The 24,305-nt window shown below is 36.9% G+C and overlaps 1 protein-coding gene across 2 annotated transcripts in view; it reads left to right on the top strand.

The window, feature by feature from the left end:
* Window positions 1-24,305, top strand: part of MYCBP2 (MYC binding protein 2) — a gene marked incomplete at both ends in the record, with an annotated part of 250,457 nt that overhangs the window by 7,399 nt on the left and 218,753 nt on the right. For both annotated transcript variants that reach the window (XM_080689587.1, XM_080689588.1), the window contains 2 exons: window positions 16,841-16,916; window positions 20,432-20,647. In XM_080689587.1, the coding sequence (XP_080545713.1) occupies window positions 16,841-16,916; window positions 20,432-20,647 (292 nt within the window). The remainder of the gene's footprint in view (window positions 1-16,840; window positions 16,917-20,431; window positions 20,648-24,305) is intronic.

Raw genomic sequence — 24,305 nt, 5'->3', positions numbered from 1 at the left:
TTGTTGATTTGGAGGGCACTCCACAAGAAATTTCTGGTGTTCATATCCTTTCCTGGAGAACCCTACTAAGTATAATTGCTCCCAGAATGGTCTAAGGAATTAGACTTCAGAATGGGAATTTGGGGCTGGATCACGTGCTGTTGGTAGTATTTTAGTAAACTACACTGAGGCTCATAACCTTTGGCATGTATGACTGTGCCGCTGTGAAGATTTGCATCGGTGTGGATTGGAATGCACTTCCTGCAGAAGAGAATACGTACTGTGTATTCTCTGTGGGGACAGTATCTTGGGTTTTTGAGGGTCAGGAAAGTTACCTATTATAAAGTTAGTGTAATGAAGTTAAAAAAAGATGATGAGCAGCTAAAAATAAAGGTGTAAAACTAAAGAATTGACCTGGGACTTAATTTTAAGAATAGCAGAGCCCCGGGGTGGGTTGCATTCACAATGCTGACCCTCCACTAATGCCAGGGCTAGGGTTCTGGTTGGGAAGGAGTGGAGCCCTCACCCAGGATGAGACAGTGATATACTTGAGAACCATAGACTCTGAGGTTTGCCTCAATCCCTTGGTCCTGTACAATTTGCCTTACTTATCCTTCTTAGAGGGTGCTTGCATGAAGACCATGCTGACCTTCCTACCACCCTATACTCCCCTCTCCCTTGTTGGTTATATCAAGCCAATAACTAGAGTTAAGTTACAGCTGAACCAATTGGGAGGTGCTGGACCTCCTAGGGAGGAAGGGACCGCATCCCTCACACACTGGTTCCCAAATTGCACCGATAGACCCCAGAGTACCACCATAGTTGACATAACTGCAATACCATGTGATATTTCAAAATTTCAAAGGAAATGCAGCAGTCCCTGGCACAAACCACTAGCTTGAGATATTTCATAGTTTTGATATTAGATCATACTACATTCCTTTTGAAGTTGTCATATTTTTGCAAAGTTGGATTTTGGCATTTGCTGTGGTACACATCAAGCACTACCTGCACAGAAATGTGGAAGAGTGAAGGAGGATGGCATGATGAGTTTGATCCAAGTCTGTGAGGTTTTACAGTGCCCACAGGTGCACATGTCCTGTTATTGTCATCACTTAAGAATAAAATAAAGTCTTCCTTCTAATTTATTTCTATTCTCTTCCAAATGGCTTCTAAGTAGCATATACATTCTTATGTTTGGATCCAACTCTCTAGTAAATACTACTGCTAATAATTTTTTTGGCTTGTGACTGTGTGGAAAAATTACTGGAGATAGCTGTGCATAGATTCAATAGAGGGCTTCCATTTGTTAGTGTGACTAGCAACTGCTGTTGCTGCTGAGTGTCCAGCCCGACAGCAGCAGAGAACAACCTTCAAGGAGGCCAGCCAGTTCTTATATGTTGCAAAGGACTGAGATTCATTTCCACAAGTTTTGACACATATTCTGGGTGTTTGCCTTTCCAGCTTGCAGGGGGCTCAGCCAGCACCACTAACTTGAGTACTAAAGAGTATTTGATTCCCCAGCACAGGGATCATTTCGCCATAGCAGCCAAAAGCTGCTAACCTGATAAGGCATTTTAAGTCTTGATAGCAGAACTGATGATGATACCTTGGAGCTTGGACTGGGTACCCTGCAGTCGCCTAGTGTTCTCAGTAAGAACACATCAGAGTATTAATATCACTCTCCGCGAGGGAAATCTATGCGCTTCCCCTCCATAGCTTATGCACTAGGCGTTACATGATCCTCGTTCTCAGAAGAGAAACATTCCAACAGAAGACACTGCAAAAATTCTATTATACATTAAGCTACAGCTGCTACTAAAGCTTGGGCCTCCTTCCTTATAGAAGTCATTGTGTGGGTAGGGATAATGTACCTGTCTATCTGGAGGAAGTAGGACTGCTGTTACACAGTGAAGCATGGATGTTTGGTACATAGGTGATCTACCAGTTGTCTTTTGGTACCTCCTTGTCTAATGATGATGGTAAATAGACATGAGAAGGGCTTGATGATTGCCCTATGAGATCAGCCAGTTGGACCAGTGGGAATGCTAGCTGTTCAAATGCTAATGGCTAGAGAAGTTGTCGTGTCATTTTTAGCCTTGAAACCATCTTTGGTGGGTAGGAAATGTCCCACTTAACTTTCTCTGGGAATGTTCTCCAGGAGATAACACTGACCAAAATCCTAGAGACATTTTCCCAGTACTTATTTGAAGAAAATGAGTTCTAGTAGTATAATAGGTAGATTGCAGAGAATACTGTTAAGTGGAACCCAATACATCCTCCGTCAGAACTGAGGCACTCATTCCCTCCCTCCACCTGGGACCATTGGTTGGCTAAAGGCTGGGCATCACTCTTGGCTGAAGAAAGCTGACTTGCTGTAGGCAATGAGTCATTCTTGGGGCAGCATGCATGAACTGATTGAGGGGGTACATTATGAATTTTTAGTATTGCTGTAGCTTTTTCTATTTTTTAGTTGTTGATATTAATATATAACATGTAGTTGCTTTTGAAAGTTAAATTTTTATCTGTGACTTTTCTAAGCATACTTATTAAATTTTAACAGTTGTAGATATTCTGAGATATTCTCTATAAATTTTGTTGTCTTTCTGATGGCTAGCCTCTCCTCTCCCTTATCCCTGCTTTATTCTAATGGAAAAAGCCCCATCCTGGAAGATTACAATTTAAAAAAAATTTTTTTATTGGTGTGTTGTAGTCATTACATCTTAATGTAGTACAAGGTGGTAGAGGCATACATGCACACATCACTCATTTAGCCCTTCTTCAGTTTCCTCCCCATTCCCTCCCCTTCCCTCCTTCTCATGTTTGGCTTAGTGATTGACTTTGATATGTTTGTGCCATCATGTACATTAGGGAATTTTCCTCTGACCCCCTCTTATCCCCCTCAGTTAGGTCTCTTTATTTGCTTATCTATGATTCATCTAGAGTTTCTCCTATGATTCAGTTTTTCACCATTAAGTATGTTAGTTGAAGATGTTTTAGTGATCTTTGTTAATTTTAGAAAGTTCTCTATTCTTACTTTGCTGATAGCTTTTATCATAAATGGACATGGATTTTTGCAAATGCTTTTTCTGTACCTGTTGGGTACACACACACACACACACACACACACACACACACACGTAAGAATAAAAGGAAAATTGAATCATATTAATTAAATTTTGAATGTTAAGTCAACCTTATATTCTTGGGATAAAAACTGTGTATGGGATGTATTACTTAATTTGCCAACATTTCATTAAGAATTCTTAGGTTTATATTTCTGAGGGATATTGGTCATAATCACTTATTTTTTGAACCGAGGGCCTCAGCATGCTAAGCAAGTACGCTACTATTGATCTGCATTCTCAGACCTTTTAAGAACATTTTATTTTGAAACAAGATCTTGTAATGTTCCCCAGGCTGGTTCAAATTGAATTCTGCCTCAGCCTCCCCATTAGGTATTCTTTTTGGTAATATTTGTCAGACTTTATTTGTTACAGTTAATTCTCATCTCATAAGTTGGATTGGGTAGTAATTCTTTCTAATTCCTAGGATTATACCCAGAGTCATTCTAACTCCGAATATACCCCTCAACCCTATTTTATTTTTATTTTGAAACAGGATCTCACTAGGTTGATGTGAGTCTCGCTACTTGCTGATTCTGTCCTTGAACCTGCAATACTCCTATCTCAGCCTTCCAAATACTGGGATTACAAGCATGTGCCGCTACGCCCAGCTGCCTTCTATATTTTTAAAAAACTTTTATAGTTTTGGTGTTCTTTTCTCTTGAATATTTGATAGAATAGACAAGGGATGCCATCTGGTTCTGACATTTTCTTTTGGAGAAATTTGACAGATTTCTTTAATAGGTATCTGGATATTTAGATTTTTCTGTTATTATGTCAATCATGGTAACTTGTATTTGGGGAAATTTGTCTGTTTGATCCAAACTTTTGGAAATTTTGGCATCAAGTTATTGATAGCATTCTTTTATTATCCTTCAATTTCTGTGAGATTGTAGTAATTATTCCAGTTTTTAAAGGAGTAATTTTAAATTCATATAAAATTGAAGGGAAGGCATATAGATTTTCCACATATTCTCTGACCCCATACATGCATAGACTTTCCCATTGTTAACATCTATCTGAGTCATATATACATATACATATATATGTGTGTGTGTATGTGTGTGTTTATATATATAAAACCAATAATGAATGTGCACTGACATCATAATCACTAAGGTTCATAGTTCATTCTGTAGTATCATACAGAGTAATTACTCTGACCTAAATATTATTTATATTCCATCTGTTTATTCCCATTCCCTTCAACCCCCGAGCCACTGTTGTCACTTTTGTTGTTTTTTTTGTTTCCATAATTTTGCTTTTTTCAGAATATTGTATACTATTCTTAGAATCGTACAAATCCTTCATTTTCCAGTTTGAGTTAGTTTTTGTGAAAGTATAAGATCTGTATCTATATTTACTTTTGTACAGTTGGATATCCAGTTTTTCTAGCACCATTTGTTGAAAAGACTAATACACAGCACCCATCTATTATAGTACATTTGCTCTTTTGTAAAGTGTCAGTTGAATGTATTTATGTGGATCTGTTTGTGGGTTCTCTGTTCCATTGATCTATCACTTGTTTCATCAACACCACAATCGTGTGTGTGTGTGTGTGTGTGTGTGTGTGTGTGTGTGTGTGTGTGTGTGTGTGTTACTGGGGATGGAACCCAGGGGCCCTTTACCTCCGGGGTACAGTCCCAGATATATTTTATATTTTATTTGGAAACAGGGTCTCACTAACTTGCTGAGATCCTCACTAAGTGTCTGAGGCTGGCTTGGTTTACTATAGCTTTATGGTAAGTCTTGACATTGGGTTGGGTAGTATCCTGTATCCTCTAACATTGTTGACTTTTCTGAATGTTCTGCCTGTACATTCAAACTGTGGAATCACTTTTATCAAAATCCACAAAATAATTCTCTGTGATGTTTATTGGGATTGGATTAAATATGTAGATAAAATTGTGAAGAACTGACATTTTGATAATACTAACCCCCCCCCCCCGGGAATGGAACCCAGGGGCACTCTACCTCTGAGCTACACCCACAGCCCTTTTTATTCTTTATTTTGAAACAGGGACTCACTGAGTTGCAGAGGGCCTCACTAAGTATAGAGAAGGCTGACCATAAACTGTGTTCCTCTTGTCTCAACCTCCCCAAAATGCTGGGTTACAAGCGTGCACCACCACACCCAGCCTGAATTTTTCTATCTACAAATAAATACTTTTCTGTTAGTTCTTTGATTTCTTTCACCAGGGTTTGTGGTTTTCTTCATGTATATATTATACATATTTTAGATTTATACCTTCATATTTCATTTTTAGCGGCAATACAAATGTAAATGGATTTATTATTATTATTATTATCATTATTTTTATTATTATTATTATTGCATTACTGGGGATTGAACCCAGGGGCATTCTACCTCTGAGCTACACCCAAAGCCCTCTTTTTATTTTGAGAGAGGGCCTCACTAAGTAGCTTAGGCTGGCCAGGAACTTGCAGTCCTCCTATCTCAGCCTTCCAAGTCCTGGGATTACAAGCATGCAGCACCATGTCCAGCTATAAATGGCTTTTAATTTTAAATTCCTCTTTATTGTCGGTGTATGGAAAAATAATTGACTTGTTTATTAACCTTGTGTCATACAACATTGCTTACAATCTCTTATTTCCAACAGTTTTTGTTCATTCTTTTTGAGTTTCTACATGGATAACTATCTCACTTGCAAACAGTTTATTTCTTCCTTTTCAATCTGTATACCTTTTATTTCCTTTTCTTGTTTTATTACATTAGCTCAGGCTTTCAGTATGATGTTAATAAAGAATAGGGAGAGAGTATATTCTTGATTGTTCCTGATTTTACTAAGAATGCTTCTAGTTTCTCATCATTAAGTATGATATTAGCTGTTGGTAACCCCCAACCCTGCATAGTACTGGGGACCTAACTAAAGAATGCTCTATCACTGAGTCAACATCCTGAGCTCTATTTAGACATCTTGAGTCAGGGTCTCTCCAAGTTGCCCAGGCTGGCCTTAATCCTGTTATTCACCTGCCTCTGCTTCCCAGGTAGCTAGAATTATAGGCATGCTTCTGTGTCTGGCTGGCAGTAGGTGTGTTTGTAGATAGTCTTTATCAAGTTAATACAGTGCCCCTTGGTTTCTAGTTTACTGAGTTTTTATCATGAACTTACCATTAAAATGTCTTTTTTCTTTTGCATTTATTGATACATCATGTGACCTCATTTTTAGCAGGTTGATGTGATAGAGTATATTAATTTATTTTTAGATGTTGCATACTAGGATAAATTTCAAATAATTATTTTTACACATGGTTGGATTTGATTTGCTAATATTTTGTTGAGAACTTTATGTAACAATGTTCATGAAAGATAAATGATTTACAGTTTGCTGATACTGTTAAGTCTGCCTGCATTTATACTGGCCTCATAAAATGAATTTGGAAGTATACCTTCTGCTTTGTTCTTGTGAAAGGAATTCTGCTTCTATCTTCTGAATTGGCATAAATTCTTCCTTAAACGTTCAAAAAAGCCAGGTGTGGTGGTGCATGCTTAAAATCCCAGTACTTGGAAGACAGGAGGATTGTAGGTTCTTGGCCAATCTCAGCTACTTGTGAGGCCTTCCCCAATTTAGTGAGACCTGTTTCAAAATAAAGAATTAAAATAGGGCTGGGAATGTAGTTTGTAGGCAGAATGCCTCTGGGTTCAATCCCCAGTGCCATACACACACACACACACACACACACACACACACACACACACACAAATTCAATAGAATTCACCAGTGAAGTTTTGGGGCTTTTAATTTTGAAAGGTCATTAATTATTGAAGATTATTAATTATTCACTTTCTTTAAATGGTATAGACACTTTAGCTCATTTATTTCTTCTTATGTGAGTTTTGGCAGAATTGGTCTGTTGCATGCAAATTATCAAATTTGTGGGTTTAGAGTTGTTTATAGTATTTTTTATTATCCTTTTTAGGTTCATATGATCTGTATTGATGCGCCCCCTTTGACTTGTGATATACTTTTTAATTCCTTTTTTATTTTATTGATCATTTTAGTTAGCAGTTCATTTTGTTTATAACTTCAAAGAACCAACTTATGGCTTTGTTTTCTCTACTATTGATTTATTTTTTATTGATTTTTCATCATAGAATTTACTTATTTGAGTTTACTTAGCTCTTTATTTCTAGTTTCATAAGGTTGAATCTTAGGTCATTGATATTAGCATTTTTCCTCTAATATATTTATTATAAAGCTATGCATGTATGATTTTTATATACATATTTATATAAAGCTATGAATTTTTATCTAAGCACTGTTTTAGTTGTATCCCCGATTTTTAACTGCTATATATATGTCAGTTAATTTAAAGTACTTCCCAGTTTTCTTTTTGATTTTACTTTTTGATCTATACATTGTTTAGTTATTTTAACTTTCAGATATTTTATATCTTATACACATTGTTTTTAGTCCACACTTAGTATGATTTTTATCATTTGACATTTATTAAGATATGTTTTGTTGCCCAGGATATGTTCTGTCTTGGTAATTGTACCATATGCATTTGAAAAGGAATGTGTATTCTGGCGTTTTATTTTATTTTATTTACTTATTTTTGCGGGTCTGGGGATGGAACCCAGGGGCATTCTACCTCCGAGCTATACCCCCTGCTCTATTTTTTATTCTTTTTTATTTTGAAACCGGGTCTCACTCATTTGCAGAGGGCCTTACTAAGTAGCCGAGGCTGTCGGGAACCGCTATACTCCAGTCTCTGTCTCCGGAATGCTGGGGATTACAAGTGTGGGCCACCATGCCTGGCTTTTTTTTTTTTTTTTTTTTTGTGGTACTAGGGGTGGAACCCAGGGACTTTCTACCTCCGGGCTATATTTCCAGACCTATTTTATATTTTATTTGGAAACAGAGTCTCACTAAGTTGCTGAGAGCCTCACTAAGTAGCTTAGGCTGGCTTCGAACCTGTGCAGTCCTCCAGTCTCAGCCTCCCAAGTGCTGGGATTACAAGGGTGTGCCACCAAACCCAGATATTCTGCCATTTTAGATGTAGAATTTTTATAATTTATATATTATTTAAAGCTAGGTGATAGTTTTATTTGGATATTCTTTCGTTTTCTTCCTTTTTATCTAGTTCTATCAGTTGTTAAAGAGAGAAGTATGGAGAATCCCGGTTCGCGGACAGCCTCAGCTACTTAGTGAGGCCCTCTGCAAATCAGTGAGACCCGGTTTCAAAATAAAGAATAAAAAATAGGACAGGGGGTGTAGCTTGGAGGTTGAATGCCCCTGGGTTCCATCCCCAGACCAGCAAAAAAAAAAAAAAAAAATTCACTCTAATTTTTTTTTTTTTTTTGGTACCGGGGATGGAACCCAGGAGCATTGTACCTCTGAGCTACATGTCCCCCAGCTGTATATTTTTATTTTTATTTCTATTTAGCTATTTAAAAAAATTTTTTTTTTGCAATATTGGGGATGGAACCCAGTGGCATTATATACCTCGGAGCTACATCCCAGCCCTTGTTTTTAGTCTTTTTTTTTTTTTAATTTTTGAAACAAGGTCTCACTGAATTGTGAAGGGCTTAACTAAGTAGCTGAGGCTGTCCAAAATCCTCCTGTCTCCACCTTCTGAATGCTGGGATTACAAGTGTGAGCCACCATACCTGGGCTCTAATTTTGAATTTGTCTTTGACCTTTTAATTTTGTCAAGTTTTGTCTTATATTTTTGTCTGCATATACATTCATAATTGTTATATTACTGATACATTGTTTGTCATTTCATTAGGATGCATCTGTGTTTATCTTCAATAATACTATTTGGGATCAACTTATTTTTTTTTAATAGTAAATAGTCTGCCCAGACTTCTTATGCTTATTATTTGCCTGTTTGATTTTTCTCTCTTTTGTGTGTTTGTGTGTCTACATTTTGTCAGTCTTTGCCTTTTAATTGAAGTGTATTGATCCTTTATAATTGCATACCCACTTACATGAAGCAAACAGTACTTAACATTAAGATTCAGATCCCAATATAATAATAATGGGAAACTTCTCATCAATAGCTTGGTCATCAAGACAAAAATTAGTACTCTCATGACTTAAAGAATACTATAAATCAAATAGACCTGAAAAACATTTACAAATGAACTGAATTCAACACTTAAGAGATGTGGGTGTGGTTAGCCACACCTGTAATTCTAGTACTTGGGAGGCTGAGACAGGAGGGTCACAGGCTTCAGATCAGCTTCAGCAACTCAGCAAGACCCTGTGTTTTTTTTTTTTTTTTAAATAGGGCTGGAGGTTTAGCTTGGTGATAGAATGCCCCTAGGTTCAATTCCCAGTACCACAAAATAAATAAATGGATAAATAAAGAGAAAGAAAGAAAAGAGAAATTAATCTGAGATAATAGAAGGACCTCTCATGTTCTTAGATAAAGTAACTATCGTCAAAATGGTCATCCTACCAAAAGCACAATACTTACCAATGTTACTCTTCAGAGAAATAGAATAAAGTCCTAAAATTTATGAGGAATAACTAAATATAAAGAATAGTCATAGAAATTCTGAGTAATAAGAACCATGCTGGAGGCATCACATTACCTGCTTTCAAACATTTAGTACAGAGCTCTAGTAACAAAAACAGTTTAGTATTGGCATAAAAACAGACATACAGACCAGTGGAGTAGTAGATTCAGAGACAAATCCTCATACTTTAGCCAGTTGATTGTTGACAAAGGGAGCTAAAAACATGCTGGAGAAAAGATAGCATTTTCAACAAACGGTGCTGGACAAACTGGATATTTATGTGTAGGAAAATGAAATTAGACCCCAGTCTCATCCTGCACAGGAGTCCAGAGACCTAGTAATTAGGCTTTGCAATTACTAGAAGAGGACAGAGGACTTAACTCTCCAACAAAATGTACTGGTAGACTTCCTCAATAAGACTCCTAAAGCTGAGGAAATAAAACTGAGACCCACTAAGTATGATAGCATTGAATTAAAAAGCTTCTGTGCAGCAAAGGAAAGAAGAGTCTGAGGAGAGAACCTGCAGAATGGGAAGAAACCTTGGCCAGCCGCTTCTCTGATAGAGGACTAATATTTGAATATACAAAGAACTTAAAAAACTTAGCACAAAAAGAACAAATAACTCACTTTTTAAAAAATGGGCAATTGAATAGACACTTCTCAAAAGAAGAAATACAAATGGCCAATAAATATATGAAAATGTTTGAAATCATTAGCGATCATGGAAACGCAAATCAAAACTACTCTGTGATTCTGTGTAATTCCAATTAGAATGGCAGTTATAAAAATTCAAACAGTGATACTGGCAAAGATGTGAGGAAATAGGAACTCTAATATGCTGTTGGTAGAAGTGTAAATTAGTTTAATTACTGTGGGGATCAGTATGGAGGTTTCTCAAAAGACTAGGGATGAAACCACCATATGACCCAGCTATACTACTTCTCTGTATCTTTCCAAAAAATAAAATAAAATCAGAATTCTGTAGTGATACATGCATATTTGCTTACAGCAGCACAGTAGCTAAATGATGCAGCCAACCTAGGTGTCCATCAAGAGATGAACTGGTAAAGGAAATGTGATATATATACACAATAGAATTTTACTTAGCCATAAAGCAGGACAAAATTGTGTCATTTGTAGGAAAATGGATGGCACTAGAGCACATTATGCTGAGATCAGCCAGTCTCAGAAAGTCAAGGTTTTTATGCTTTGCCTCATATATGGAAGCTAGAGAGAATGGAGGAAACAAAAGATCCTTAAGATATTGAGGAGAGAGACCAGTAGAATAGTGGTAGGAGATTGGGTGAAGGAGTTGGAGAGGGAGAAAAGGAAACTTGATAAAGGAAACAGTTCAAATTATGCTATGTCAATATACAGAGGTATCACTACTAACCTCTCATTAACATGTATGGGAAGGGGTGAGGGGTTTTCAGGAAAGAAATACACCAAGTTCTGTGTGCATATATGTTTATATCACTTTGAACCTCACAGATATATAATTACAATGTACCAATAAAAATATGTTAAAAATGACATTCTCAAAAATTGATGTAGCCATACCAGCCTTTTTATTTTTTAATTTTAATTTTTTAATTTTTAATTTTTCAGGTCTGGGGATGAAACCCAGGGGTATTTGACCTCCCAGCTAAACCCCTGCCCTATTTTTTATTCTTTATTAAGAGACAGGGTCTCACTAAGTTGCGGAGGTTCTCACTAAGTAGCTGAGGCTGGCCGCGAAGCCTGATCCTCCAAGTCTCAGCTTCCCGAATACTGGGATTACAAGCGTGTGCCACCACACCCGGCTACATACCAGCTTTTTAAAAGATTGGAGAGTGTGTTTAAGATACACTTTTTTCTCTCTCTTTAAATTTGTCCTTTTATTTAAAAATTACAAGATAATCATTAAAAGATGACCTTCCTTTATCTGTATATCTAATCTTCTATTATATTTAATAATGGTCAATTGACAATGCTTTTTTATTTTTTGTGGGCCTAAAATATGTATTTTTATCTTTATTTTTAAAGTATATTTTTGGTGGGCATATAATACTGAGTTGCTAGGCACCCCACCCCACTGTACTTTCTAATACAAAAGAAAACGCATTTTCAATTGTATTGTTTATTTGAGTATATCTCTTCTCTCTGGCTGTTTCTTCCTTCTTCTTCTTTTTTTTTTTTTTTTTGGTGGTACTGGGGTTCCTGGAAGCCCTTCTACCTCCGGGCTACACTCCCAGACCTATTTTATATTTTTTTTATTTGGAAACAGGGTCTCTTAAGCCAGCAGGCTGGCCCTGAACCAGCGCGATCCTCCTGTCTCTGCCTCCCAAGCCCAAGCTCGGGGATTACAAGCCTGTGCCACCACGCCCGGCTCTGGCTGTTTTTAATTTTTTTTTTTTAATTGAGGATTAAACCCAGGGGCATTCTACCTCCAAGCATTACCCCTAGCCTTATTTATTTATTTTTTTTGTTGGGTTTGGGGATGGAACCCAGGGGCATTTGACCCCCGAGCTATACCCCAACCCTATTTTCTATTATTTTGTAACAGGGTCTCATTAAGTTGCAGAGGGCCTCATTAAGTAGCTGAGGCTATCTGCGAACTACCATCCTCCAGTCTCAGCCTCCGGAATGCTGGGATTACAAGTTTGGGCCACCACGCCCGGCTTTATTCTCTGTTTTAAAAGAGGGTCTCACTAAGTTGTGTGTGTGTGGCTCACTAAGTAGCTGAGACTGCCGTGAACCTACACAATCCTCCTGTCTCAGCCTCTATGCCAGGTACTAGGATTACAAGTGTGCGCCACTGCTCTCGGCTTGACATTTTATCTTTTGTTTCAGCAATTGGTGCTTAGGTGTGGGTTTCCTTGTATTTTCCTCCTGGAAGTTCCCTGAGTTTCCTAAAATCTGAGTTAATTTCTTTCTTCACTTTTGGAAAATTGACAGCAATTAAGTCTTCATTGATTAATTTTTCTCTTTTTTTTCTTTCTTTCTGGAATGCCAGTCATGAGGCCATTTGACTGGGTCTAGCGTATCTCACTGTATTTACTCTGCTTTAATTTCTCTGTGACTAGATTTGAATTTTTTTCTTTTGATATGCCTTCAAGTATATGAAACTTATTTTGCTGTCTTACTCTGCTCTTAAAACTGACAGGTTCATAATTTCTGGATGAAGTAGACTCTCCTTTACCTGAGGCTGTGTTTTCTGTGGTTTCAGTCACCCATGGTCATTTGTGATTTATTAAATGGGTGTTCAATCCTAAGAAAGAAAGGAAGGAGGGAGGGAGGGAGAAATTACAGAAATAAATAATTTATAAATTGCTTGCTGTTCTAAGTTGCATGATGAAGGCTCACACTGCCCAGCCCCATCCTTACTGGAGTGTGAAACATCCTTTTGTCCAGGGCACTCACAGTGTATATATACTCCCTACCTGTAAGTCACTATGTAATTGTTTCAGTTATCAGATGAACTGTTGATGTATCAGTGCCCATATTTCAAGTGACTTAGGCTTTTTTACTTGTTTTATATGTTAAAAATAGCATTGTTTCACCAGTTGGAGTGGCGCAGGTTTGTAATCCCCGAGCTTGGGAGGCGGAGGCAGGAGGATTGCACGTTTTGAAGCCAGCCTCAGCTACCTAGTGAAGTTCCCAGCAACTTAATGAGATCCAAATAAAATATGTCTGGGAGTATAGCCTGGGGGTAGAACCCCCCTGGGTACCACAAAAAATAAAAAGAAATAAAGCTTTACTATATATAATATTGCCATGATCATCTCATTGTGTTGACTGTAGCTGCTTTTATGCCATAATGGTTTAGTTGTCACAGAGATCTTATGGCCAACAATGTGTAAAATATTTACTCACCAATCCTTTACAGAACAGTTTCACCTATTTCTACTTTAGACCATGTGTTCGGGATTCTTTTAGTTCATTACTAAGTAAAATTAAATGAACAGTTGAAACCTTTTTATTCTAGAAGTTCTTTAAATTTGTTTTACAGTTAGAAGGGCTCTCAGAGATAATCGCCTTCATTTCTTTATGAGGCAAATGAAGAAAAAGATTGGAGTTATCAGTAATTTTTTGTTGTTGTTAGAAAACAGACTGTGATAGACCTGTCTCACCCTCCCCAGTACTGGGATTACAGAGTGTGCCACGTGCCGCTTCCCTTCTGTTTCTGCTCTGTCAGGGGAAGGTGGAAGACCTAAACAGGAGGAGGAAGCAACCAGAGGGCAGGGAGGCTGGGAGGAGGGAGATCGGAGGCTTACGAATGGTCTGTATCACTGAATAATGTGGAAAATTCATTTGTTCATATATTCATTGCAGTTTTCCTTAACAGTGATTTTTTAAAACAGTGTAACAGCTAGGAATAGTTCTTCCTTTGAATTTTTTTGGTAAATATTTTATAATAAACATTTGAGGCATTTAAAATAATATTTTATCTTTTTTGTGGCACTGGAGATTGAACTTAGGTGCATTCTACCTCTGAGCCCTATTTTTTTTTTCTTTATTTTGAGACAATTGCAGAGGGCCTCACTAAGTAGCTGAGTCTGGCCATGAACCTGCGATTCTCCTATCTCAGCCTCCCAAGTACTGGAATTACAAGGGTGTACCACCAGGTCTTATGGGTATAAGGTTCTTTTCATGAGAAGACTAAAAGTCTTACAGAATCAATTCCAGACATTTTTCATTAAGCTTCTATTGATTTCAGACTTAAAGTCCTAGATCATCAGAAATTTGAAGGTGAATTGTTAATGTGTAAAAAAGGTTTTTAGAGTTGTGTTTTATCTACCCTCACATATCATAAAAATTTTATTAATTCTCAAATATAGTCATATAATAGAATTTTATATTACTAGCAATAGTACTTTTAATTTCCAGTGTTGAATATAGATTTTCATATAATTTTCCACTTTTTACTGGATTTTTGATAACTCTGTACAAACCCAATCAATAAACAAAATAAAATGTCACAAGAGAGCTCACAGTTGAATAGATTATGTAAACTGGCATATCTATTCATGGTTAGCATTCATCATGGGTAGTCACTCTTTCTCATTAATTTTATTGCATCTTGGGGGAAATCTCTACACACATGGTTTCCTTTACCTCCTTTGTACCAAAATCTGTTTGAAATAACCCCACAAATAACTCCTTAGTGGACATTGACGGCCTGATATCCTTTAAATGCATTGTTGTATCTGGTTCTATCCTTGGCCCTCTGCTTGTTTTACTGAGTAGGGCGTGCAGCTATTGTTCGAACACCCCGGTTTTCTCCCCCTCTCACTTCCTCCCTCTCATTTTCCCTCTTGAGTACTGTGTTCTAGGGGCCTGTCTAGATGAAGGGACGAGGCAGCGAACAAGACAGCTGTGCCCTCTGAACTGTTGGAATTCAAGGTTTGGTGAGGGAATGATACATTAAATCATACTATCATATGCACTGACAATTAAAGGCTATGGAATACTAATTATAAAATAAATTTGGAATGGAGGTGTAACATAAATTGAGGGCATTAGGGAAACTTAGCCAGTCTGTGGAGTTAGGAAGGCTTCTCGAGGAGGTAACACAATGAAATCTTAAAGATGAGTAGTGGGTCACAGGAGATATTGGAGAGAATTTCAGCCACGGGGGGAAGTTTTAGTGAAAACCCCAAGGAGCTGAGCAGGTTCAAACACCTGAAGGAGTGAGTGTCTGTTGCTGGAGGATGGTGAGCCAAGGTGGAAAGGAACAGAGGGCAGGAGGAGAGGAGAGCTTGGCAGGAGCAGATACTGGAAGATGACCTTTTAAGTCAGTGTCATTTTTAAAAATTTATCTTCAGAGAATTAAGAAGACAGTGAGTTTTAAGTGGGGGAATTATTTAATTTATGTGTTTTAAAATAGGACCTGGGTTCCTATGTGAAGAATGCATTGAAGTGGTGGGTTGTAGATATGTATGGCAGAAGTGAGTTAAGCAGCATTGGCAGTGGTCCAGGCCAGAGATGGTGGTGTGTGTGTGTGTGTGTGTGTGTGTGTGTGTGTATACACAAAGCTACTGATATATGTATATACTGATATATATATATGTATACATTATATATACATATATAATTAGCATAATCACATATAATCACATTTGTGAAACTGAATAGAATCAAGAACTGTTTATGAGACACAAGTGTTAAGATTTTGTGATTATTTTGATTTGAGAACTGAAGCCTAAGCAAGTGTCAAAAGGTAAAATTTTCTTAGCTGATTGCTCATATCCATTTTACTGACGTTTAGAATCTTGAATTCAAAAACCTTTAAAATGGAGCCCATCTTTTTCTGTAGCAAATTAATTGTTCCTCTGACTTACCAACTTACTTTGGTAGATGGTGTTCGTACCTTCAAATGACCTCGGCTTAAAACTTTTTTTTTTAATCACTGCTTCTATCAAAATAATTACCAAGTCTTAAAGATTTATTCAGCATCTAGAGTTACCATCATCTCCTTGTCTTCGTCATAGTTATCCTCCCCTCTCTTTCCCCCACTCCCTTTCCTTTTTATCTTTATTATAGCAGGAGCATCATTTTGCTAGAACATTAAACTCTGCTTTTGTTCAAGTCTCTGTATCTTTACTACCTACCCATGTACATTTCAGCATGGTGACTATAAAAAATGTGAAATGGGATGAAAGTGTCTGCTTTCCCTCTTGTTTCTTCCACCATAATTCTTTTTACTTACCTCCCTACCTCTCAACCTACCTACCTACCTTCCTACTTACCTGTCTACCTATATTCTTTTTCTTAAAGTCACTCAAGGGTTTTCTTTTTCTCAAGGAATAATTCATTTTTAGGGCCAAGAAGTAATGAAAAACTAGTTGCCAGGGGTTTCCCTGTAATAATTTAGTAAAAAGTGACTTGTGTGCCTTTTTGTTCTGTCACCCCTGTTACCACAAAAAGCTGGTTTTTGTTCTTTTTCTGAGGAGACATGACTGATGCTTAATAGCAATTGCCCTTGTTGAATAAAGTTTTAAAAAACTTGAGTTGATGCCTTTTCATGTCTTATTTTCAGAGAATTTATATATTTACAATTATTATTTAATATGCATTTCCTAGATGTCCATAATACTGAACAGTTGCATAGCTACTGTATACATTAGTGTCTTATATGTATCTGTAGAGTATATTATTTCACAGGAAGTTTATGAGAAGTATTCAAATGTCTCTTTTGGCAATACTTATTTTCAGTGGCTTTGTATATCCTATTATATTTTTCTGCTTTTTTAATTTTTAGGAATAAGAAACTTTTAAATAAGAAGAAGTTGAAAAGAAAACAGAAGAGCAAATCAAAAGTGAAGACAAGAAGCAAGGTAAAGTTGCTGGAAACTTACAGGGAATAAGGACCTTTTATATAGTAATTTGAATAAGTGTTAAGATTTAAAGATATAACAAGCAAGCCGTTCTGCTCCTGTGCTGAAGTAATTTGTAAAGCTCCTTATTTGGTTCTGCTTTTAGCTTCTTCTTTACTATGGGATGTTTCTTGACCTGGAAGCTAATATCTGGGTGTTGACAATTATTTATTATTGATTCTTATTATCTGTGATCAGTCCTCTGGGGGAACATATCTGTTTCTCTTCTCTTTTTTTCACTCTGACTACATGTACTATAAATAGTAGAATTGGCTTGTTCGTTGGGACTTAGATTTGGGTTCATTTTATGCCTTTTTTGACTTGGATTAAGAGGACTCTGGTGCATCTGTATTGTTCTGACCTTCTCTTGACTGTTGGTGGCGGTGTCAAATGGCACCGTGGAATGTTTGAATTGGGGCCTTAGAGACCAGGGATCCCTTTTTCTAATACAGAAATTGTATTCATAAAGTCCATCTAGTTTTTCCTTAAACATTTGCATTTCCACTTTCTGTAAAAGTGTTTTCTGTTGAACACTTTTTCAGAAACTAGTTCTAAGAAACCTAAACAGGAGGAAAGGGAAGAGTTGTAACACTGGCTTCTGAACAGCTCAGTTGGGTTAGAGAAATGGCAAATGTTTCCTGCCATCTTTCGTGTTCCTGCTATTGTAACTGAACAAAATCTACTTTGAAATGATAAACTAAAACATAAAATAATAGTGGGGCAATGGAATTTATTTGGCCTCTGTCTTGAGGTTTTGAATCACAGATGGATGTATAGATTAAATAATGTCATCAGATCTGTACTTTTGTCTCTGTATGTGGGCTTTTTGCCTGTGGCTAAGGACTAAATCTGCTGACAGTCCGACTTCATTTTATTCAAAAAAGAGGCAATCTCTTTTATTAGTGCTAGCAGAAAATCCTGGATTTTTCATTTAATTGTACCATTCACTTTGGCCAGAGAGATGGCATAATTTATGTTCATGACTGTGTGAGGAGTGGTGGTGAGCAGACCATGCAGAATGGCCATCAGCAAGGTATGAATGATCCAGTGTCTTTGCATCTTTGCCAGTATTTGGTTTGTAATTTTAGCCATTTTGATAGATATGTTCATTCATTTTCATCTTCCCTCCCTCCCTCCCTCCCTCCATCTCATTGAACCCAAGAGCATTCTACCTCTGAGCTACATGCCCAGCTCTTTTTATTTTTATTTGAAAACAGTCTTTCTAGGTTGCTTGCTGGAACTGGCCTTGACTGTGTAATCCTCTTGTCTCAGGCTCCTGAGTACTGAGTTTACAGGTGTGTGCCACCACACAGCCAGGCTTCTGTCTCGTTTTTATTTGAATTTTCCTATTGGCCGATGATGCTGAATGTCTTTTTACGTGCTTATATGCCCTTCCTGTGTCTTCTCCTAAAGATCTGTTTATGTCTTTTGTCCAATTTTTAATTGGATTCCTTATTTTACTGTTGAGTTTTGAGAATTTTTTACATATTCTGAACACTAGTCTTTTACTAACTATATAGTTTGCAAATATTTTCTTCCTTTCTCTGACTTTTGTGCTATTTAAACTGACATTTTTCTATCACTTATTCCTAATATATTGGTATACTTTTATATCCAGATACTTTATTTCATCTGCATTATTATTTCTATTAGCTTTTTTTCAGACTATGATTTTCTGCATTTCTTCAACAAATGGAGAGATTTATTTTCTGGAGGATATTTCTTTTCTTGTTATGCTTTTTGGGGGCCTTTTCCAGTTTATCACATTGGACAGGGCATCCCGTACATTATTGAACTGCGTTTCTGAGAGTAGGTGATTTGCCTTGTTCGGCATCTTGTCAGGGAGGCATGCAGTCTGTTACCATGTTAGCTGTGGAGTTTTCATCGACACTCTTGATTAAGTTGAGATTTCCTTCTATTCCTAATTTGCTTAGATTTTTATTTTGAATGGTATTGGATTTTTATCACATACTTTTTCTGTGTTGATTTTTAGTGTCTTATATTTTTTCTTTGTTGGGAGGGGGAGCTATCTGATTGATTGCTTTTCCAGTTTTGTGTCAGCATTGTTCCTAGGTTAAATACCAGTAGGTCATGATAAATTACTTTTTTATATATTGTTAATTTTGGGTTACTAGTATTTGCTTCTTTATATTTCTGGAAGACAAGTTCACTAGTTATCTGTTAACTTACATGCCAATTTGACTTTAATATATTTTTATTTAATGAGATATTCCCTTTTGTCCCCCACTTCTTTGTGGAAGAAGGATAGAATTTTGAAATGAAGCACTTTTGTTACTGTCATTTTATTTATCTTAGCTACTTCATGGACATACTTTAATTGTTAGAACTTGCATTTATAGAGTATTTTATAAGTTTATTATATTTGTAACAAAAGTGTATAAAAATATGGTTGCTATTTGATGAGTAAAATGCTGGACACAAAAGAGCGTTTATCCAAAGTGTTAGTTTAAAGAGAGCTTAGGGAAACATTTGTCTATATAATCTACCATTTTTTTGCATTATTATTATTTGAAAAATAATAAAATTTATGAGTTGATGAAAATTAAGGTTTTTTATATTCCTATTTTCTGTATAAATTTTTGTATTTACTTTGAAAAGAATTCAGAAGTGTATATTTTTATAGTTAATCGAGATGCCACATGTCTGGTTCTCCTTAAAGAGATATTAAATTAATGGCTGGGCGTGGTACACATGCTTGCAATCCCAGCATTCAGGAGGCTGAGACAGGAGGATCATGGTTCAAAGACAGCCTCAGCTGCTACTTAGTGAAGCCCTCTGCAACTCATTGAGACCCTGTTTCCAAATAAATAATAAAAAACAGGGCTGGGGGTGTAGCTTGGAGGTAGAATGCCCCTGGGTTCCATCCTCAGTACTGCAAGAAAAAAGGTATTAAATTATTGTCCTTTTATAAGATACTTCACCAATTAAGTTTTTTTAAGCTTTCCTTTCATGGGGATAAAAAGGATATTTCTGTTATTTGGCCATTTCAAGCCCTTGTGAAATTTTTTTCTTTCTTTCTTTCTTTCTTTCTTTCTTTCTTTCTTTTTTTTTTTTTTTTTTTTTTTTGCGAGTCTGGGGATGGAACCCAGGGGAAGAATGTTCTACCTCACCCCCACCCCAATTTTTTACTCTTTATTTTGAGATGGGGGTCTCACTAAGTTGCAGAGGGTCTCACTAAGTAGCTGAGGCTATCCACAAACCACGATCCTCTGGTCTCAGCCTCCTGAATGCCACCACGCCCTGCTCCCTTGTGAGTTTTGTTATGGCTGTTACTCAAAGTAATGAAGTATAGTAAAATAAATACTAGAAGTTAAGTTAGTAGACTTAGAATTTCTTTGTTGTATCACTTATGTGATTTATGGAATTCAGTTTAGCTTGTCTATGTGTCTTGTTAAAATGGAGGTTGATGATGACAGAAAAAAATGTGTACTGAAATGTTCTATCTTGTATTTCAGTCTGAAAATTTGGAGAATGCAGTAATCATACCAGATATCAAACTACATAGCAATCCTTCAGCTTTCAATATTTACTGTAATGTACGCCACTGCGTTCTGGAATGGCAGAAAAAGGAAACGTCATTGGCTGCTGCATCTAAGAACTCTGTGCAGAGTGGAGAATCAGATAGTGATGAAGAGGAGGAATCCAAAGAGCCCCCCATCAAGCTTCCAAAGGTAAGCCACTGAATTCTATTTATATGTGTTACCTGCAGGCATGCTGGCTATAATACATATATATATATATATCTGTGCAATTGTGCTTTAAAAATAACCTGGCTTATGGGTAAAAATAGGTTTGGGGCAGACCAGGAAAACTCTGTGTAACTTTGTAACTAGAGCAAGAACAAAGTTAATAATAGATAACACAGTAGGGAGTGCTTGGAGAACCCAGGCAGGGAGATCAGTGGGCTGGAGTCTGTTACAGAGGCTGTTATAGCTGTACAAAAGCAGAGAGTGGAACTCTTGGCCCAGAGGCCATGAGCCATGCCAGGTGGAAGTGGAGCTCTGAGCTGGTGGGCTGCCAGTGTGATGGCACAGAGTAAGTAATCAGCCAACAGCCACCAGAGGCTGAGAGTGCCCCAGCAGGGAGTGATTCCTTAAGTGCAGGTGTCTATTTTAATTTCTTGAACTAGAACTAGAAAGGCTCTGGTTAAGCAGAAGTTGGGCTGAAAGTTATTTTCTTAACCAGTTATATTTATTACAGTACTCTTTGCTATTGAGGCCTCCCTTGCCTAGGAAAGTATCACCCATAAACTAATCCAACATGTACACCATTCTGATATCACTCCCTATCACCAGAAGCATATATGCTAACTGATGTTCTAGAAACATGTATTATAGTAGAATGTATTATTTGTAATGAACTCTGTTCTCTTAAGTATTGATATAGTTCAAGAGTAATGTTGCTTTATATATAAAACAAAATTTTTCAATATATTAGGTGCAATTAGTATTTCCAACGGAAGAAGTACTATTTTAGAATAATGCTTTTATTTCATTCATGCACATTGCTTTTATTCTAAATGTAAACATTTAAAAATGGTTCCTCTATCATAAATGTATTGACTTTTTACTGAACTCTGGTACCTTAAAATTAGGCCTTGAAAACTTACGTGTATATGAGGTATCAGGTAAATATTTTGTACTCCTTGAAAGTATGGTCCTGATGGAACCTATGCCTCTGGTCTCGTTCCTGTGCGCGTTTTGTAGGAGCTATTCTTGAGTGAGCTAGTGACTTTAGTTATATTGTCAGGTTCTTCTCACCTTATTTCTTTTTGTGTGTGTGTGTGTGTGTGTGTGTGTGTGTGTGTGTGTGTGGTACTGGGGGTGGAACCCAGGGGCTTTCTACCTCCGGGCTATACTCCCAGACCTTTTTTATATTTTATTTGGAAACAGGGTCTCACTAAGTTGCTGAAAGCCTCACTAAGTAGCGGAGCCTGGCTTCAAACCTGTGCGATTCTCCTGTCTCAGCCTCCCAAGCGCGGGGATTACAAGCGTGCGTCACCACACCCAGCCTTCTCACCTTATTTCAACAGATGACTTTTTATTTTAAAGGGAGGAATTGTTAAAAGAAAATTAAAAACTCAAGAGTCAGTAGTTAGTTTTCCACCATGTACTGACCTGTCTGAAAGCAGGTTGTATTGGTTAAGAACATGGATTATGGAACCAGACTGCTGAGTTCACGCTTTCACCAAGTGCTCAATAAAAAATAACTGTAGTTTTACAGACGTCAGGTCAGGGTCAAAGGATTTTCAGTTACTTCCAAATCAACCTTGTCATTTATTAAGGAGTTCTTTGGTAGCCCATTGCATCAGATAATGGATTGGCATAAAGGAAAGAGAGGAGGCATTTATAATTTGAGGTGATAGGATATTTGAGGACAGGTGATAATTATTGGCATTTCTCTTCTTCATCCCAAATACTGTTTTATTTCAGTTCTTTCTTTTCTGTTTCTCTCTGGTTCTTCTTTTCCTTCTCACCTGAGCTTTTTCTCTCTTACTCTTTTTCTCACTCACATAGTTAAGACAGGTTTTATCTATTGTTGAAGTACCTTTGTAATAGAGTTTTATTTTCCCTTTAAAAGTTACGCTGAATTTACCTCTTATTAGACTTGTCTACCCTTTTGCTTTTTTGTTTTTCTGTTTTATGAGTCATTGGTACTCTAAAAAGAGCTTTCTTACCCTCACTTTATTGTGTCTCTATTCAATCTTTTTTTTTATCCAACTCAAACTGTCACTAGTAAGTCAGATCCTCTAAGGCTTTCCAAATTTCTCCGCTACATAATTTTTGGTAGTAATACTTAAGATTCATACTTTCCATCCGAACATATTTGAAGCTAGTCTTCCCATGTATATCTTAAAAAAAGATGTAGACTTATATATACTCACTTACTCTTCAGTAAATTTGTGTGCCTGTGTTTATAGACAGCACTGGTTTAGACTCTGAGAATAGTAGGATGAGACACAATCTCTACCTTCTAGAAAGCACTGTCTAGTTGGGATAGAAAATGAGCCAGTAAATAATTTCTCTAGTGCCTTCAGGACTGCTAGGGCATGCTAGGAATAGTAGAATGTATGGCTGAGGACCCAGCACTGGCTGAGATATGGCCGGAGATGGAGTGCAGGAGCTAGATTTTGAAGGGCCTTATGTGTCAGCAAAAGTTGTTGTAAATAGAAAATGTTGACAATTTTAAGCAAACGAGAACAATGAGACTTGTTTCGCAGTAGACTTCCTGGGGTTCCAGTGAGGCGTGCCCATAAAGGGTGGTGAAGTAAGGCTGAGGAACCAGTTAGTTACTGTAGGTGTCTCGGAAGCATTACTAAAGGTTGGAGTTGTGGTAGTGGCAATCTCTTGAGTATAAGAAATGTTAAGGAAGCATTTTTAACAGGAATTAGTAATTAGGTGGTTACAAAGGCCGAAAGGGAAGGCAGAATCTAAACATGTTCTTAAAGTTTCTGGGTGGTTGTGCCATTTATGGAAAGAGGGAGAACTGAAGGAGGAACCATGCATGGCTGGAAGTTTGATGAAGTTTAGCTCTGTACATCCTGAATTTGAGCAGATGTGAGAAGCCTAAGGTATACAATGTGGGGATGATGTTCAGAAGGAAAGGTGCCAGCTACAAGTGTGGATTTGGGAGTTGTCTCTCTGGGTATAAGTTAAAACAAAAATCCTGGGAAAAGTGTGAAAGTGTGGGAATAAGAACACTGTTGGAAAAAATAGATTGGCTTTGAAAAGTTGAAAGGATGCTTTTCTTCCAGGAGTAAAGCAAAGGGAAGAAGATGGTGGTAGTTGTAAAAAAATTTGTGTATTAGAGGATAAGAACTTAAGACACTTCATATACCTGAGAAGCAGAATTCTTTCTCTCCTCCTTCCCCTCTCTACTGCTCCTTCCTTCTCTTCCTTTCCCCATCTCCTCTAGATATTATTTTTTATTCTTTTTAAAAGTGTCTTTACTAAATATTTGCTTTATACAAACAATTTTAAAAAGCAGTATGTTTTATACTAATGTATAAATCTACTTTTGATTTCAAACTTTTTTAGTATGTTCTCCAAGTATTAAAACTGATTTGAGGAATTTTAATAATCAAGCATACTATTTATAGTATGTTTATACTATTTATATTTATTTTATACTATTTATATTTATACTATTTATAGTGGCAGAGAGTTTATTATTAAATGTAAATGTGATGTAACTTACCTGTATATAAGAAGTTACCATTGGAAATACATGAATTGAGTAAAGCTTTGGAAGGCCCATTATGACTTGGCTGAGTATGCTTTTATCATACTTCTCCCAGTACTGACATTCAATTGGCCCGTCAGGAAGTCA

This window comes from Muscardinus avellanarius, assembly GCF_963383645.1.
Source record: "Muscardinus avellanarius genome assembly, chromosome: 2".
Classification (NCBI taxonomy): domain Eukaryota; kingdom Metazoa; phylum Chordata; class Mammalia; order Rodentia; family Gliridae; genus Muscardinus; species Muscardinus avellanarius.
Note: the sequence above shows the minus strand (reverse complement) of the source record. Positions and strands in the feature narration are given on the sequence as shown.